The following is a 20276-nucleotide window of genomic DNA, read 5'->3' as shown; positions in this document are numbered from 1 at the left end:
GGTCTGTTTTAACCTTTCCTCTTCTTTATAGACATCAGGGTGAAAAAAAATAACTGATTTCTGGTTTTTCCATTCCATCAGTTTTCATGCACTTATGGTGTAAAGAAGCCCTTATGCCTTAAGAGTACACAATGATAAGAAAATCGGGCGAATGATCCTAGATGTTTTACAGCAAGTCCAACCCAAGCATGGTACTAATTGTACAAAGATTCTCAAATGAAAAAAGCTTTTTTTTGTTTGACGTAGAAACGTTATAGTGTATATTATTGTTGTTTATTGTTTTTGATCATGCGCAGTCTTTTATATCTGATTTTTCAACTTTTATATTTCAATATTTTTTATTGAAAAAGGAACAAATTCCAAAATCAACAGTCACATTAATAGAACGAAGTCAATCTTTCAGATTGTCAACATAACAATACAGAGATACAGAAGGTATGGCCATAATACATATCTGTCATCTATCAGCATAATAGAATGCAAGACATGTCATATGTATCCAAATATTAGTGGGATTGAATAATATTTCCCCATCTATGATCAGGAATACCACCATGTATGGTGAATGGTAGAGATCCAGAGTCACGGGGAATCCTGGTAGTAATCCCAGAGAAAGTCACAGGGCTCAATACTGTGTGAGGCCCCATAAGTGATCATCTATATTGTGCATATAAGTACTAGAAAAATAAGGAAGTAATAAAGGAGAGAAGAGGAAGAGAAGAAAAAAAATAAAAAAGGAGCGAGAAAAGGGAGATGAGGAAGGAGAGGGTCATCCTGGAGTTCCCTACTGAATCGAGACATAGTCAATAGACATGTGCACAGAATTTTTTTTCGTTTTTTTTTGTTCTGTTTCGTATCGTTCCGTAGGTTCGTTCCCGTTCGTTTTTCGTAAGACGCCCGTTTTCCTGTTCGTTCCCGTTCGTTTTTCGTACGACGCGATTTTTTCGTATTCCGATCGTTTCGTATTTTGGTTACCGTTTTATTTTTGTACATGCGGGATGGTTCGTTATTCTGTTTAATTCATGTTCGTTACTTGTTAGACAATAATTTTCGTGAATTTTCATCATTTTGTACTTTCGTAAATATATCGCGGGATTCGCGGCACTTTCAACACGCGGCTCATCCATATTAACTATTGTTAAGCCCCATACACTTGGTCAGACTTTTTTAACAACAAACATAAAAACGATTGTTTTACCGAACGTTCGTTCGTTTTTAAACTCCCTTCAGACGAAAATCCACAGAAAAGTTTATTTGGCTTTACTGTACTACTCAGCACAAAAGAGAAGCTGCTTCACTAACTAACTACACTCACTGCCCATTCAAAAAAACGAAAATTACATCTTATAACAAAAGATTTGCATTCTGTATTTTGAAACCAAATTACGAACAGAAAGAAGGAATACAGAATACAAATCTTTTGTTATAAGATGTCATATGAACATACAAACAGAAAAAGGATTCAAACAAAATACAGAATGAAAATCTTTTGTTAGATGTCATATGAACATACGACTGAAAATCAAAATACGAACAGAACAAAGATTCAAACAAAATAAAGAATGCAAGTCTTTTGTTATAGATGTCATATTCGTTCTTTTGCCGTTTTCGTTTTGTCGTATTTTCGTCGGATCGTTCGTTCGTATTTGCGGTTGTTCGTTATGCGACTCATTCGTAATCCCGTCGTTTTCGTATTTTGGTGCTTACATTTTTTCGTATGTACACATTATTCTGCGGGTACGAAATTATTACATTTCTTGGTGTTATTACAAAGTATGTGGGTGAGTTTATCATTAATCATGATCCAGTTGAGTTTACTTTTAACCTGGTCAAGAGGAATTACTGACTGCTTTCAATGCCTAGCGATTGCGATTCTCGCAGCCAGCAATACATAATTAATACATTTTACAGATTTTTTGGGTGTTTCGTCAGGTAGTTTGTGGAAAAGAGCAGCTTCTGAAGATCTGCGAATGTTTACCCCCATTATTGAATTTATTAAGTTGAAAATCCTAATCCAGAACCTAGTTACGAGGGGGCACTGCCACCAAATATGATGCATAGTCCCCAACTGCCCGCATCGTTGGAAACAATTTGGTGAAGTAGAAGGATGCATCTTAGCTACCCTAGTTGGTACCAGGTAGTATCTGATTTTTCTTGTCGAAAAACAGTACACATTCAACGAAAATTGTTCATTTTGTTCACATACGAGAACATTTTTGGAATTTGTCCCTTCGGAAATTTTAGTTTGGAAAGTCTGAATTGGATGTCAAAAGTTGTGTACACACAATAAGAAAATGAACGTAATTTTTCTTTCAATTTCCTTGTAGTTTGTACCCAGCTTTAGGCTACATTCACACCTAAGCGTCACGTTTTCAAGCATTTTGAAAATTTTCAAATAAAAGGTATGGAGTACTGCTAAAAAGGGGGCAGAGAGCTGCTGTTTGAGCAGAAAATGATTGATAAAACGCTTGAAAAAAGACCATGTTGCTCTTTTCAGGCATTTCTACTGAAGTCTATGGGGACAAAACTGCTCAATTCTGCCTGAAAAGAAGATCATGTACTTTTTTGTGTGATATGCGTTTTGCTACAAGTGATAGGATGTTCACTTGCGAACAAGGGCTAACAAGGTTTTTGATTGTTGAGTGTTTTTGAGCAAAACAAAAAAACAAGCAATAAAAACAGCCAGAGCTTCTTTCTTTCTCAACTAGGTTAGAATGGCATGGCTCCAGTTGACCAAAGCCTCTTGGGGTTCTCTCGTCCCATATCTCAGAGGCTTTGAAGCAACCTCTACCACACTATGCATGTTCCAGATAATGTGCAGCACACTATGTATATGCCATATCATTACGTCGCCAGCTGCAAGAACCAGAAAGAACAGCTGGCCTTCTGATGACGTAAGAAAAGATAGGTGGATTTGCTGGGCATATGACTGTTTTTTTGAGGACAATCCAATGGACAAGGTAAGTGGGAAATGGAAAAAAAATTGAGAGGAGTGAAGTTCCTCTTAAGCTTCAATGATTTGTTCTTTTTTGGTCAGGACTTGTAAATAAATTCACAGCATCCTCCATATTTGTGTTTGAGGGGTCTCAAAATAGCAGCAGTAACTATTGCTTATTGATTAGGGGCTTGAAGCATCACTTTCCAACTATGAGCTTGATGCTTCCTCTAATGCCGCGTACACACGACCGTTATTCATGTCATGGAAAAAAAACGACGTTTTTCTTGATGTGATTCCTCTCAAGCCTGCTTTGCATACACACGATCGTGGAAAAAAAAATGTTCTAGCAAAGCGCGGTGATGTACAACGCGTATGACGGCACTATAAAGGGGAAGTTCCATTCGAGTGGTGCCACCTTTTGGGCTGCTTATGCTAATTTACCCGTCTCATAACTTGCTTCTGAGCAGGCGCGTTTTTCCCCCCTTGTTAAAGTGTACACACGTCCGTCTTTCACAGCGTAAAAAAACGACGAGAAAAAATGGAGCAGTTTCTAAATGTTTAACGGCCATTTTTCTCGTCGAGAAAAATGCTCTGGAGACTACACACAACCGCTTTTCACGCGGTATTACTTGTATTTCATTGTTCATGAAATAAATAGATTGGGGGGATATACCCCGATGAGCGTGGGAATAGGACATTTTTAAATCATTTTATGCAATGGTAGGGTCTAATGCTCTTAGTAAAGCATTATGCTGGCTTAATGGTATACCTGGCAAGAAGCTAATATAACCTCATGTTGTGATCAGCACAAATGCAACCTGACTAATTACTCCTAAAGGAATTCATTTACATGTGTTTGCAGATTTTGGTCATTACATTTTAATGCATAAAGAGCAACTATACTACTATTTTTTTTTCTTTGTGCGGTGGGAGTTTTTCTATACGCACTAGCCATTACTAAAATAGGCATATTTTAGCAAAACCCTGCATTAAGGAAAATATACTATGCTTCAAACAGCAAAAAGCTCATTGTAAACTCTAATTTACATCTGCACTCTATGTTTTAAAGCACCATTCACAAAGCATTGCTGCTAATTAACAAAAGGCAATTTCACTAAACAGAGAAAAACTATACACAATGTTATTTTAAAATTGTCCACCAGATGTCCCTACTGATTTACCTGAGAGCATGGTACAAAACCATAAGCAATCGCAAAGCAAAGGCATGAAATGTGTTTGGAAGTGTATTTCCACTTTTGCAGCCAAATTGCGATAACACCAACTTTATAAGTATTACATGTTTTCATTCACATAGCATAACTCTGAAGTGAGTAATAATACACCTGGGAACAAATGGGCCACCTGGGAGCATGTGTTGCTGGCTAAAACTATGAAAGGGATATTGGGGACTGTTATACTAACAAGGGCACCTTGATTATACTCAGCGATGGACTTAGTATGCATGGGGAAAGTGGTCCCAACTCTGTGGTGCTTACAAATTATGTGCTGGTGTTCTGCACCCAAATGACAACTACAGAATATCTACTCTTGTGTATGGCATTACGTACAGAAGAATTCTGTTTGTCTGTCAATGTGGTGTTAGATGTCACAGAAATCTTGCAGAGTTACAATAAAAAGTGGAAAATGCATTTTGTTTGTGGGCATTTTTTTAATTTTCAAATATTGAGGTCTACGGCTGGGAATGTTGAGCAGGCCTACGGCCAGGAGTGTGACACAATATGGTAAAGGGTTCCATCTACCATTAGATGGGTAACTGTCTTATCCATGAAGAAGCAGGGCGGGGGCTTGCATAATTTTGGCACCAACACCCGGCCAAACACAAACCTCTTACATGCTGCTCCAATCAATTGGGATAGGCGAACAAGCTATTGCTGCATCCTAATAATCACCTTATATCACAGAGGTACAGCCTTGTATATGCATAGATGCAGAAAATGCAGGGTTTCAAGCTAGAAAAATCTCACTTTTAGGAGCCAGTGTCACCATGGAGCATGTCATGCCACATCTAAAGCCATTTTATTTATAACTTTTTTTTTGACAGTAAAATTTTATTTATAACTTTAGGATAAAGTAGAACGTTTAGCACACTTGTCAGGTTTTTACTATTGTGTGTGCGTCCCTACTGAGAAGATTAATTTTGATGGTTTTTATTGGTGACCATTGTCACTGCTGCAGAAAGTGATGAATCCAAAATATTACAGTTGTCACCAGAACAGAAATGAAGGAGAAATCATCTAATGAGGAAAACTGATCTGATGACAACTGTCTATTTGGGGGTTCTCCCTAACTATAGAGAGATTTCTTAGACAAAAAAGAAGTGAAATCTCTACAAGAGGAAAATAAACTGACAGCTTTTACCCAATCCCTTTCTTTTTACCTTTTGAATATATTTGCTTCAGATGCACTTTATTATACTCACTTGGCAAAGTGATCATATGTAAGCAGCTCAAGGTGTTATAAAAGTTTACTTTGATGCTACCCCTCCATCCCTCTATGTTTCCTATTGCTCCTGGAAGGGGTTGGGGGGTTGGGCAGCCCTACTGTCAAGTATAGAGGCACTTTGTCATGAACATGCAATAATGTCTGGCAGCTTACCTTCTCCTCCATGTGTCCATTAGAGGCCTGACTCTCTGGCTGCCTTTTATCATCTCTCCTCCCTGTATGGCTCCACCCCAGGTCATCCCAGGAAGTCTATATTAACTAGTGCACTGCAGGTCTGCTTTGCTGTTCAACTTTGTTTGTTAGCTTGTGTTCCTGTCTGCCGTGTGCTACGTTTACCTTTCTGTGTACCGATTTTGGCTCATCTCTGACTACTCCTGTTTGCCTGTGACCCTGACCTTTGTCCTGTCCCTTGGTTACCCTCGTCTGCCTGTTGCCCCGACCTCGGCTTACCCATCACTATCCCTTGTGTCCTCAGTGGCTGCTTCCCCTCTCTCCCTACGGAGCGTGACCTGTTGGACTCCAGGGGCCGCGACCTGGGTTCAGTTGCAGCGAAGGCCATCCTCACCACTAGAGGCTCTGGTGAACACCTGCTGGACCTTAGACTCCATGCCATGGGGAATCTTGGGCTCACGTTTCCTGTCCATCTGCAGCAGTCAGCTATTGGGTTCACTAACTTGCGGTGCACCCCTGTCTCCAACGGGGTGCATTTGTCACCTGGCCACAGGTAAACTGACAGTTTGAACAGCCATTAACCCGGCCGACATGCCGCACCCCGCAGACGATCCATTACAGGGCATACTCGTTCGCAGACTCGAGACGCAAGAAGCTAATCAGACTCAGGTGATGCGATTCCTACAGGATCTGTCTACCCGCTTTGAACAGCTTCAGACCTCATTGGGAACCCCGAATCCACAACCCCAAGTACAACCAGTGGCTGCACCTGTTGTGCCAGTCGCAGAGTCGCATTCGATGAAACTACCACCTCCAATCCGTTTTTCTGGAGACTCCAAGGCCTGCAGTGGGTTTCTTAGCCAATGCACCATCCATTTTGAGCTTCAGCCTCAAAACTTCCTGTCTGATCAGGCAAAGGTAGTCTATATTATTTCCCTCCTTTCTGGTGAAGCTCTAGCCTGGGCTGCCCCCCTGTGGGAGAAGAATGATCCGGTAGTTTCCAGCCTGTCCAACTTCTTGAAGCTCTTTCGTAACATCTTCGAGGAGCCGGCTCGGGTTTCTTCAGCGTCTAGTGCTCTTTTACGTCTCCACCAAGAATCCCGTTCAGTGGAACAATATGCTCTTCAGTTCCTTATCCTCTCAGCTGAATTGAGCTGGAACAATGAGGCCCTGGTCGCTACCTTTTTACATGGCCTCTATGACCGAGTGAAAGACGAATTAGCGGGAAGAACCATCCCCCATCGGTCTGGACAATGTCATCTCCTTATGCAACCAGATCGATATTCGTTTTCAGGAGAGGTCCAGCCAGTCTGAGCTCCCCTCACTTCGTCCCGTGGAGCATCCTCTGCCTGCTGAGGAACCTATGCAGTTGGGCCGGACCAGACTAACCCCTAAATTTGAGTTATGTTTCACAGCACATAATTCACTGCGGCATTGCAGTGCATTGCTGGCTGATGATTGGCCAAGCATGCACTATGACCCACATGCTTGGCCAATCACAGCTTGCAATAAATGAAGAGTCATAATTGGCCAAAGCCAGGGTGGCTTTGGCCAATTATGGCTCAGGGGGTTTAGTACACGCCCCACACTATAAAAGGCAGGTCGGTCTTATATAGTGTGTTGCGGTGGTTAAAAGAAAGAAGACAGAGAGAGAGAGAGAGTGCCATTTTTAGTAGGTAGATAGAGCAGGCAGGCAGGCTAGTCAGTTAAAGTTACAGTGTGTAGAGGACATATATGCATCCCAGGTGTTGTATATATATACACTGTATAGTTTAGCTAGATCAGCTCTTCCTAATTTACTGGCAGGCAGGTGATTGTGCTAGCTGCAGTATTCTCACGTGGTGTATTGCCTGTGTCCTCTGCAGTGTGCACCAAAAAGCTATGTGGTGTGTACTGCCCGTGTCCTCTGTAGTTTGCACCTAAAGCTACTTGGTGTGTACTGCACGTGTCCTCTGCAGTTTTCACCTAAAGCTACGTGGTGTGTACTGCCTGTGTCCTCTGCAGTTTGCACCTAAAGCTACGTAATGTGTGTACTGCCTTTGTCCGCTGTAGTTTGCACCTAAAGCTACTTGGTGTGTACTGCCCGTGTCCTCTGCAGTTTACACCTAAAGCTTCGTAGTGTGTGTACTGCCTTTGTCCTCTGCAGTTTGCACCTAAAGCTACTTGGTGTGTACTGCCCGTGTCCTCTGCAGATTGCACCTAAAGCTACGTAGTGTGTACTGCCCATGTCCTCTGCAGTGTGCACCTAAAGTTACGTGGTGTGTGTACTGTCTGTGTCTGTGCTATTTTTCTCAATGATTTTCATCCATATTGCAGGGACCAGACATTACATTAAAGCCGCAAGCAGTTTTAAATCACCTTTTTCTTATCGTAATCTCATTTTGTGCAGGGACAGTTCTAAACACGTACCACTTCACAGGCATACTATAGACACCCAGCAGGTACAATATTTAAAATATTTTTTTTTTTTTTATTTAAGCATCATTAAAATCACTGCTCCAGAAAAAACGACCGTTTTTAAAACTTTTTTTCCATTGATACATGTTCCCTGGGGCAAGACCCAGGTTCTCAAAGACGTTTTACGACAATAACTTGCATATTAGGCTTTAAATTGAGCACTTTTGAATTCGAACGTTCGAGTCCCATAAACGTCAATGGGGTTCTAACTGTTTGCGCGAACGGTCGGTCCGTTCGAAGGTTCTGGTACGAACCGAACAGGGAGGTGTTCGGCTCATCCCTACTGGAGAACTGTTCTTCAATGAAGCTCACCCTTTCACCCCTCTCTACGCCATTGGTAGTCTCGGCAATTGATGTCACTGTTCTACCAGGGGGCCCTATTTTCTTCCAGACACTACCTATTAGGATGTCGGCAGGGATTCTCCACCAGGAGTGGATATCCTTTCTCATCCTACCCAAAACCTCTACCCCCATTGTATTGGGCCTTCCTTGGCTACAGCTCCACTCTCCCCATGTGGACTGGGTCTCTGGGCAGATCCTGGCTTGGGGTCCCTCATGTTTCTCATCATGTCTTTCTAAGGTGACCCCCAAGGAGAGACTTCCAGTTGCTACCACATCGGTATCTTCTGATCTTCCCACTGCATACAGCGATAACCGGGATGTGTTCTGTAAGAAATCAGCTGAGGTGCTTCCTCCCCACAGGTCTTTTGACTGTGCCATTGACCTTGTTCCCGGAGCAACTCTGCCCTTACCAACTCTGCAACCTACCCTTTGTCCATCCCAGAGACCCAGGCTATGTCTGAGTATGTCACAGAGAATCTTGAGAGAGGTTTTATCCAGAAATCCTCATTGCCTACAGGAGCAGGGAACTTTTTTGTTGCCAAGAAGGATGGTACCTTGAGACCCTGCATTGATTATCGAGGCTTAAACGCTGTTACTATTTAAAATCGATACCCCTTACCCTTAATATCTGAGCTATTCGATAGGTTGAAGGGTGCCTACATTTTCACCAAGTTGGATCTCAGAGGGGCGTACAATCTCATTTGCATACGAGAAGGTGATGAATGGAAGACTGTGTTTAACACTCGAGACGGCCATTACGAATACCTGGTCATGCCTTTTGGGTTGTGTAATGCCCCAGCCGTGTTTCAAAACTTTGTCAATGAAATCTTCAGGGACCTGCTGTACCAGTTTGTTGTCATCTATCTGGATGACATTCTTATCTTTTCGGAAAATCTGCATGTTCACAGAAACCATGTCCGCACTGTACTCCAGTGCCTTTGAGAGTAAAATCTCTATGCCGAGCTGGAGAAATGTAACTTTGAATGTTCTGAGGTCCTATTTCTAGGATGCTTTGTTTCAAGTTTGGGTCTTCGTATGGATCCTGGGAAGGTCTTAGCCATTACCCACTGGCCTCTTCCTGCTAGCATCAAGGCCACACAGCGCTTTCTTGGCTTCACAAATTATCATAGGCAGTTCATAAGGAATTACTTTTCCATTGCTGCGCCTATTATCGATTTGACCAAGAAGCGTGCTAATGCCAAAGACTGGCCCCCCGAAGCTGTCTCTGCGTTTCACGATCTGAAACAGGCCTTTGTCTCTGGACCTCTCTTGAGGAGACCAAATCCTGGGGATGCATTCTTTATTGAAGTGGATGCTTCTTCAGTGGGGGTGGGAGCGGTGCTTCTTCAACTCTTTGAGAAGAGACGTCAATCATGTCCGTTCTTTTCCAAAAAAAATTCCCAGGCAGAGAGAAATTATGTCATCAGCGACTGGGAACTTCTCGCAATCAAATTGGCGCTAGAAGAGTGGTGTAATCTTTTGAGGGTTCCTTCACTCCATAACGATCTTCACCGATCACAAGAATTTACAGTACCTACAGAATGCTAGACGTCTGAATCCCAGACAGGCCAGGTGGAGTCTCTTCTTTTCCCGTTATAATTTCACAAATACGTACAAACCTGGTTCCTGCAACGGTCGGGCTGATGCGCTCTCTAGGTCCTTAGACACTTTGGACCAGGAGTCCACTCCTGAACCTGAGCCGATCATCCCAACTTGATGTATTGTTGCCCATTCTACCACCCTGGACTCAAAAATTCCTCCTGGTAAGACCTTTGTCCCCACTGAGCTAAGAGCTAAGATCCTTCGTTGGGGACATGATTCCAAGGTGGCGGGCCACGCTGCAAGGAATCTTAAATCTTAAAATATATTAAAATAATAATGTAAATGTATGTGTCTGTATTAATGAATTGATTTTAATGTATTTATTTAATAAGATGATATTTATGATTCACAATCCTTGTTACTTATTTGAAAGGAACATGTATTATTACATTGGACCAAATTCCTGGGTCTATCTTGAGGTAACACAGCAGGGCATGAAAAATAGATCAGGAACAAGAATTGTATAAAGGACCTCCAGCGTGAAAAAAAGCATTTGGTGTATCCAAAGTTTTGGATCATAGTGTCCAGTTTTTCCAAGTATAGTAGGGATTTCTGGTCCCGTTTTAACAGTGGTGACAGATGGAGCTGTCGGAGAAATCATTCAGTAGGGCCCTTCACGCTGCCAATAAACAGAGGAGAGCCCTTGAGGGTAGTGAGTAGGATTTTGAGGCAGGGATCATAGGCTGTCAGTTGTGGAACAGGAATTCTAATGCAGATAGATTTTATTTAGCAGTACTCGTCAATGGCTGAGCTCTGGCCCTCAATCTGTGTCCCTTCTCACATAATGATATGGGTAATGCCACATACTTTACACCTCTTTTACAACTTTAAGGCTTAATGTACACAGGGCCTTTTACAACCTCTCCTAAACTATTTGACTTGACAGATAGTAACCAACATTTAAGAACATCTGTTTTTCCGCTTAACAATGCCGCGTTTAGCTATGCTTGCGTTTAGAAGTGTGTTTTTTTTTATAAAAAAAAAAAAATAAAAAATATGCCTGTAAACGAAACAAGACTAAACGCAAGTTACTGCGTTTACTTGAGTTTACAAGTAATGCCTCTGAACATCGGTCCTGAACACATTTTTTTGCTTTCCTGAACTGCCTAGAAACGACTATAAAATGACTCTCTGTACTGATAAGATAACATAGGAGAGTTCAACTGCTCCTAAACGTCCGTTTACCAGCAGCAGTGTACATGAAGCCTAACAATAGCACATGGGTGGGTAGTAAAATGTTTCAACAAGCATAGGAAATTAATTTACTGCTAAATAGTTTGGCATTGATTCTATAGAAAGTTAAGACAAACATAACCCAAAAAGACAATATAACACTCAATTCTCAGATTTTAGTCAGACAGTGCAAACCATTTAGGTCTCTGTTGCTACATAACTGATGAATTAGTGAGCCATAAGATATGAGAACCCTATAGTTACTTACCTGTCCCATCCATGAGTTCTGAGGTTGGAAGAACTTCATATGCACATGTATCCCCTGACACTGTGCTTGATTCAAGCTCTGTTATGACTGATAGGGTGGATGAACCTGTTCCAATTGTTTGTCCATTTTCCATCATTCCTTCATCATTCTGTAAATCACCATCTTAGAATAAAAGAGAACCAAGAGTTAATATGATATATTCTACTATATACTTTATTATTTATAACATCTGTAGTTTACATTTTTGAGTAGGGCAGGCCATACAAGTTGGCTAACATGGGAAAAAGCATGGCCTATTGGTAAGTTTGATACCACTAGCTGATACATCTTCTAGTGGTGTACCTTTGCAAGCCATGTGAAAACATACATTTCGATGGGTCTACTATTCACACAGTGAGAGAACATGATCAGGATCAGAATATGATCAACATTTTGCTGGCAGGAAGGTAGAACCCAACAGAGACTTTGCAGCTGATAAGCGATTGTGTAAGTCATTACAAAGTGCCGTTGAACAGTGCCAATACAGTCAAAGTGACACTTACATCTACACTAATTTAAAAAGATAAGAAAATATAATTTTTGAAGTAGGTGATGGCCTAATTTTAATTTAAAAACACTATTTGTATATATAATCTTGAATAGTTGTTAAATACCGGTATTGTTAATTGTTTAAACATTTTTTTTAAATCTTTAGTCAAAGATGACAGCATGGTAAGGAAAGGAAAGTGATACAATGGCACACAGAAAGTAAATCTAAAGCCAATTTTATTAATTTTTTTATAAGGGGAGGTTCTTTTTGTCATTTGTGTTTTCGTAAAGATACCGCACTTCCTGTCCCATAAAGACAACGGGATGTGAAAGGAAATGTTTACCAAAGTGGAGAAAATGCTCTCTTGGACAGTTGTCACCAGAACAAGTGTCCCTATTGGAACGGTTTCTTTCTATTCCTAACTATTCTGCTGACAACTAAGAATGTGGGATTTTCCCCCACTTATAGTCTAAATAACTGGGTCAGAGACAGCATTAAAAACCTAAACCATGGCCCTAACCCCCTCACTGTATTATCCACTGTAAAACTAAAAACTTAAAAAAACTGACTTTAGGTACACATTAACCTTTACATGTGCTGGTAGTGTGCGTTTAGTAATAGTTTTGTTTATTTACTTGTGTTGTCAATGTAATAGCCACATTACACAGTCCGTTATGTACTGAGCTATTTAAATTATGTTGAAAAGCATCTGTTACATTGAAAAACCTCTAATGGAGGTCAAACACAGAAGTTACAGAGGTTAGGACAAACCATTTAACACTGATGGAGTGCTTAGAAAAGTCACAATAACCTCTACCCACCTGCCTGCTTTGGCCGTTTAAGTTTTGAGGCGAGGGGAGCCAGTATGAATATCCCAATCACATCACCATTGTGATTGGCTGTTGCAGCAGTCACAGATTATGTGCATGTCTTTCCAGCTACCGCTCATAACTATAGGCCAGGAGCTGTCTGTGACAGCTTAGTGATTGTGCTGTAGACATGGACACATATGTGTGGCATGTGGGCGTTAAAGCCCACTTTCCTTGCCATCACATATATGAGTGGTCGGCAAGAGGTTCAACTTAAAAATGTATAACCGTGGACAGCCTTGATTCTTTCGTTTTTTTATTTCTTTATTTTACATTTTTACAGTCATACAATAAGTGTGGGACACATACAGCTGTATAATAACTAGTTATAACTTGTTACTCCTATTGTCCCATGTATAGATAAAAAGTGGTAGACAGCCTTGATTTTGATTGTCTATTGCGTAGAGATGTTTAAAATGTCATGTCCGTCTACGACTAACCTGTCTGCAGAGTGGAAATGCTGCTATGTAATTTCACTTCAGAGCAAACAACTGTTAAAGAAGTGGAAAGATAACAAACCTACTGGCAAGATTAACAGAAAATACAGTCATGTTATGGAGGGGGGTTTCTAAAAATCAAAAACTGCTGTATTAATTCTAAACTGCATTCTAAGTATTTTTTGCGGTTTTCCTGGAAAAGACAGATCAATTACTAAAAACTGCTATAACATCAAACTTATTCCTAAAACATGGATCATAAAACAGGAGTTGGGGTAAATGTAGTCTTTTCTTATGTGATCAGAGCTACTTTGGGTTTCCTAGCATATAAGCCAAGGTGAACATTGAGACAGGTGAATGAGGTCTACATATGGAGCAAGCTAGCCACATTATAGGTCATCCTCTCTCACCTGGGGTTCTGTAGGACTCTAGGGTACCTTTAGAGCAGTGGTTCTCAATGCCTGCCCTTGGGACCCACTAGCAGGCTAGGTTTGCAAGAAAACTGAAATACATCACAGATGATATCATTTGCTACTCAGTGATTCTAGACTGCATACCCCAAGGTAATACTTAAAATCTGGCCTGTTAGTGGGTCCTGAGGCCGGGAGTTGAGAACCACTGCTTTAGAGTTTGTTAGGGGTTCCTTGACAAGTGAACAAATTACTGATCAAATAATTGTTCTGGATATTTTATAGATAGGCAAATGCTTTCCTCATATTGATTAGTGATTCTAAATTAAATGTTAACTACTGCAGTAGGGAACAGACACAAAAGGTAGACTCAGCATCTTTCCAAAATAACTGTTCTGATTTATTCGACACAATTGAAGGTTTTTATATACACGATTACGTAGGTAGGTATCACATTAATATTACAACTGTGGGCCAGATTCACGTACTTGCGCTGCGGCGTAACGTATGTCATTTACGTTACACCGCCGCAAGTTTTAAGCATAAGTGCTTGATTTACAAAGCACTTGCCTGTAAACTTGCGGCGGCGTAACGTAAATCCGTCCGGCGCAAGCCCGCCTAATTCAAATGGGGTGTGTACCATTTAAATTAGGCGCGTTCCCGCGCCGAACGTTCTGCGCATGCTCCGACAGGAAAAACCGACTAGCGACGACGTAAGAGAATGCTACGAACGTGCGTACCTTCGTGGATCGCCATAAACAGCTATTTTGCATACCTGACGCGGAAAACGACGCAAACTCCACCCAGCGGTCGCCGAAGTATTGCATCCTAAGATCCGAAGGCGTACGAAGCCGTACGCCTGTCGGATCTTAGCCAAATGCCGTTGTATCTTTGTTTGTGAATTACAAATAAAGATACGACGTGACAAATTTGAAAGTACGCTGGAGTATCAGCAGATACTCTGGCGTACTTTTTCTGTGAATCTGGCCCTGTATTTTTATGGTAACAAGGGCGTAACATAGGCAGACTAATTTTAATCAGGACTCGAAAGAATGCAAACATGTACTGAAAACATTAGTGCAGTGTGCAATACATACAAAATAGAATACAATAATATACAGAACTTACAAATTTCCTTTACATAATTATACATAATCAAGGGAGCTTTAGATATCATTTTATCAGGGGTTCTCTGAGACCTGAAAATTGCTTTGAGGGTTCTCCTATTGTCAAAAAGTTGAAAAAGGCTGATTTAGGTTGATAGCCATCAGTGTCAGAAAACAACATACTGGGCCAGATTCACGTAGAATCGCCCTACGCTGTGGCGGCGTAACGTATTACATTTACGTTACACCGCCGCAAGTTTTCAGCGTAAGTGCTTGATTCACAAAGCACTTGCCTGTAAACTTGCGGCGGCGTAGCGTAAATCCGCCCGGCGCAAGCCCGCCTAATTCAAATGGGGCGGAGACCATTAAAATTAGGCGTGTTCCCGCGCCGAACGTACTGCGCATGCTCCGTCCCTAAAATTTTTCGACGTGCATTGCGCTAAATGACGTCGCAAGGACGTCATTGGTTTCGATGTTAACGTAAATGGCGTCCAGCACCATTCACGGACAACTTACGCAAACGACGTGAAATTAAAAATTTCGACGCAGGAACGACGGCCATACTTAACATTGGCTAGACCACCTAAAGGGCAGCTTTAGTTTTACGCGGCATATCTCTACGGAAACTACGTAAATTTACAGCGACAGGCAAAGCGGACGTTCGTGAATCGGCATAACTAGTCATTTACATATTCTACGCCGACCGCAATGGAATCGCCACCTAGCGGCCGGCCTAGAATTGCAGCCTAAGATCCGACGGTGTAAGTCACTTACACCTGTCGGATCTTAGGGCTATCTATGCGTAACATGATTCTATGAATCAGGCGCATATATACGACAATCGTATCTCAGAGATACGACGGCGTATCAGGAGATACATCGTCGTATCTCTTTTGTGAATCTGGCCCACTGTATCCAATCTTTGGTAGGAATATCACTGAAGTTGATATATTTATGCCAAGCCTCTGATTTTTTTAAATAATATTTACAAGCCTGTTGGTTGTACAGGTTTATTTCCTGTGCTGTTTTAAGATTCATAATACCAATTTCTGATGCTTGTGAAAAGACCAATTTCAATTTCTTATATCAGTAAATGTTTAATGCCAGCCCTAGTTTCAGTAAATGTGATATATTTCTATTACGCATGGCAAAACTCGCACCATATTCTGGTGTCTTTTAACACCAACCTTGGAAATTTTTTATTTAATATGTGATACAGTAAAAATAAATAAGCAAAGGTTATTTTCAGTTACAATCAAATGTCAAAAATTTCATTAGGTACAGAGATCTAGGCATCTAAAATGCATGCAAATCTTGACTGTGGAAGCTGAGATTACGTTTCCTCAGGTCTTCCTGCTGGTCAGTGAGACCATCCACCAGGTTAAGAACCAACAGAGAGCTGCAATTGGGATTTGCATACAAATATAGGTGGATTTTTCATATGTCTGGATTTGCTCATAATTTGTTCCTAAAAGCATTTTTTTTCATCATATGCTCAACGTGAATTAAATTGCCTAAATTTGTCACAGGTTTACTTTAGCACAACCCTGGGACTAGACATTAAAGGGCCACTATACAGGAATTACATGATTTTCTAACTGGTTTATGTCAAAGAGGATTTAGGGATTCTGGAGATTATCTGAAGGGGAAAAAATTAAACCAAGGCTGCAGAGCAGAGACATTTTCCAACACATAGCTGACTTCCTGTACGGTAGTTTGTAAAAGAAACTAACAACTGTCATGTTCAAGCTACCCTTTTTAAGGCTTACAAAGAGCAAAACGCTGTGCAGCAATTGTACATAAATGTCATATTTCAATACTTTTTTTTGTGTTGAAATAGAATTCGTACTTACATATTTGTAAAGGTCACCTAATGCACAAAATAAAAGAATGTTGAACTTACTGAATAATCTATTTCATTAGATCTTTTGAGGGACATAGGAATTCAGAAGCAGCTGGGTTATATTCATGCCTACAGTACATTAGATTGGCACACTGGTAAATAGAAAGATTGTTAAGTCAGCCCCCATGTAACCAGTTCTCTACCCTGCATGCCTCAGTTTATGAACAAGGCCAAGACCTCTCTCCCTCAATGGACTGGAAGAAATAGATTTTATAAAAAGTACATTTTCTCCATCATCTATTGAGGAACGCAGAAATTTACAAGCAGTTGGTATGTCCAAAAGCAGTCTGGCTGATGGATGGGAAACAGTCACTCAAAGGACCAGGAAAAGACCAGGAACTGTCTGCCACCCAGGACTACCAGGGGGGCGATTATCCAATTCTAAGCGAGAAGGTATGAAGTTCCTGTCTGGCAACTTTTTGGGAACAGTTTTTAGGGTTCAGTTGCTATTTCAAATCCTTATATATGCTTGAGCATTTGGGTTTCTAAAAGGTCAATTTACGTGAGTCTCACATTAACCACTTGCCGACCAGCCGCCGTCGTTTTACGGCGGCAGTTTGGCTCTCCTGCACGAGAGCATGTAATATAACGTTGGCTCTCCTAGTGGCCCCCGCTCGCTCCTGACTCCCGCGCGCGTGCCCGGGGTGGTCGTGATCACCGCCGGGCACCCGCGATCGCTCGTTACAGAGCGAGGACCTGGAGCTGTGTGTGTAAACACACAGCTCCCGGGCCTGTCAGGGAGAGAAATGCTGATCTTCTGTTAATACAATGTATGAAGAGAAGATCAGTCATTTCCCCTAGTGAGGCCACCCCCTACAGTTAGAACACACTTAGGGAACATACTTAACCCCTTCCCCGCCCCCTAGTGTTAACCCCTTCACTGCCAGTGGCATCGCTATAAAAATGCCAATGGTCCCAAAAATGGGTAAAAAGTGTCCGAAGTGTCCGCTATAATGTCGCAGTACCGAAAAAAAATCACTGATCGCCGCCATTTCTAGTAAAAAAAAAATATTAATAAAAATGCCAAAAAAATACCCCCTATTTTGTAAATGCTATAACTTTTGCGCAAACCAATCAACAAACGCCTTTTGCGATTTTTTTTTTTTACGAAAAATATGTAGAAGAATACGTATCGACCTAAACTGAGGAAAAAAAAATGTTCATATATTTTGGGGGATATTTATTATAGCAAAAAGTAAAAAATATTATTTTTTTTCAAAATTGTCGCTCTATTTTTGTTTATAGCGCAAAATCTAAAAACCGCAGAGGTGATCAAATACCACCAAAAGAAAGCTCTATTTGTGGGGAAAAAAGGACGCCAATTTTGTTTGGGATCCACGTCGCACGATCGTGCAATTGTCAGTTAAAGCGACGCAGTGCCGAATCGCAAAAAGTGCTCTGGTCTTTGACCAGCAATATGGTCCGGGGGTTAAGTGGTTAAAAAAGACTAGGACATTTCATTTGCAAAATGTAAAAAAAAGTTAATAGAATTCAGTAGCAACTAATGCAGATATGAACACTACTCTGTAAGACTCATATCAATATTTGAACACTGCGGTTTAAACCCTTTCATACTTGTTACCAGACACATGGCAGGCAGAAGAACAAACAAATGCCCTAAGATTCTAGAGGGCCACCTAACTACTTGTAACAGCACTGGTCTGTGAGTTCTCGGAATCACAGCCAACTTGTGAGATCTATCACATAGTACCTGACATTACCCAAGGTAATGTGATTAATGTGACTCTTTTCAAAGTCATTTCTCTTTGTGCTTCAGGCAACTACAACAACTGTATTATTTTTCAGTAGCATAGAAATAATTCAGAAATAATGCAGTTATGTGTAAGAGGGATCATTATATATGATTGCATGAAAACAGAAACAAAATTACAATCTCCTTTATAACAAGAAAATTGAGCTACTATAGTGATAAATTATTTATACAGTTGCATCTTTCACAGCATTCTGCACTTTACATATTATTACAGTACTCTTTTTATGAAAATATTTGCACGGTTGTTTTTATAAAGAGGAATGAATGCCAATAAACATATTAGACATGGTGGGATGTGTTGGTATACAAAAGGTATTATCAGGGGTGCAACGAGAAACTTTGGACTGATGTAGGGTGACCTCCAAAAAATCGCTAGACAGATCTTTTTTTTTATTTTGGAGTAAGGGAGGGTTATAACCCCAGTCAGATTTTTTTTTCATCATCTGTGTCCCATTGCAGAGATTTCCTTTCACTTCCTGTTCCATAGCCAAACAGGAAGTGGGAGAAAATCCCTGAAAATACCCGACTTAGACCAGCTTTTTGGTGGTTTAACTTTACACCGGAAAAACGCCTTACGTAAACGGCGTAGCTTACTGCGACGGGCGCAAGTACGTTCGTGAATCGGCGTATCTAGCTTATTTACATATTCAATGCGTAAATCAACGGAAGCACCCCTAGCGGCCAGCGTAAATATGCACCCAAGATAAGACGGCGTAGGAGACTTACGTCGGTAGTATCTTGCCACAATTCAGGCGTATCTGATTTAGAGAATCAGCGCAAAGATACGACGGCGCACATTTGGACTTACGACGACGTATCAGTAGATACGTCGTCGTAAGTCTTTCTGAATCTGGCCCAAAGTGTATTATTTGATTTTATAGCAATGTGCCGCATATTAAAATGGTATTGAACAATTCTTGCTTGTATATTATTATTTTTTTAGGGCGCAGTCATTGCCATGCTGACTGCTGTTTTCCACGCCCAAAACAATTCTTACTTTGGCCATTTCTCCCTTTCCGTGTGTGTAATCTTGCGCATGTGCAGCACTTAACTAAGTACTCCCTAAGGCTAACTCATGTATTGTGCTCGCCGCTTCTGCAACCCCTTTGACATAGCGAGTCACATGGCGGTAAGACTCAACTTGTGAATGGGACATTAGTCCCACTGGGTCTCCGAGCTGATGCCAAGCAAAGGAAGTGACATAGCCCCGGCATGTAAACACAGGACATAAAGAGCATGCTGAAAAAATGGAACTAAGTGCGCTTGCGCCCGATTACATCATTGCAAAGAAAAGGACAGATTACACAGAAAGGAAGATGGTAGGAAGCTTTGTACGCACAGCAATAAGTTCACTAGTTTGGAATGCTTGATATAGCAAAAATAAGACTGGATGGGTTTACTACCGCTTTAATTTACTGAAATAGCCCAGGCCTGCCTTTGCTTTGATATGACTACCACATAAAGAAAATAATACCCATATCACATCTGTTTGGCTTTAACTATACATTGTTTCTGACTTGTTAAATGTAAAGAGTTGATTGATGAATTGGAAGATAATGGGATAATGGGACTAAGCCTATCAGGTGTCCAATCATAGCAGAGGACGGGAAGATGACAGGAGAAACCATCGAGGACTCAGAGCGTGGAGGACAGCACAGTGACCTGAGACAGGTAAGTGCCAGGCAGGGGAATGCACACTGGGGCAGCATTTGATGGGGCACAGTAGCGGCAATTGATGGGCACACTGGCAGCAATTGATGGGGCACAGTGGCAGCAATGGATGGACACACTGGCAGCAATTGATGGGCACACTGGCAGCAATTGATGGGTACAG

The 20276-nt window shown here is 41.2% G+C and overlaps 1 protein-coding gene across 6 annotated transcripts in view; it reads right to left on the bottom strand.

Moving 5' to 3' along the window:
• The window catches only part of PHACTR1 (phosphatase and actin regulator 1), a 411120-nt gene that overhangs the window by 49754 nt on the left and 341090 nt on the right, over positions 1-20276 (bottom strand). For all 6 annotated transcript variants that reach the window (XM_040353735.1, XM_040353739.1, XM_040353736.1 and 3 more), the window contains one exon: positions 11415-11576. In XM_040353735.1, the coding sequence (XP_040209669.1) occupies positions 11415-11576 (162 nt within the window). The remainder of the gene's footprint in view (positions 1-11414; positions 11577-20276) is intronic.

Source organism: Rana temporaria, chromosome 5 (genome assembly GCF_905171775.1).
Source record: "Rana temporaria chromosome 5, aRanTem1.1, whole genome shotgun sequence".
NCBI classification, from domain to species: Eukaryota; Metazoa; Chordata; class Amphibia; order Anura; family Ranidae; genus Rana; species Rana temporaria.
Note: the sequence above shows the minus strand (reverse complement) of the source record. Positions and strands in the feature narration are given on the sequence as shown.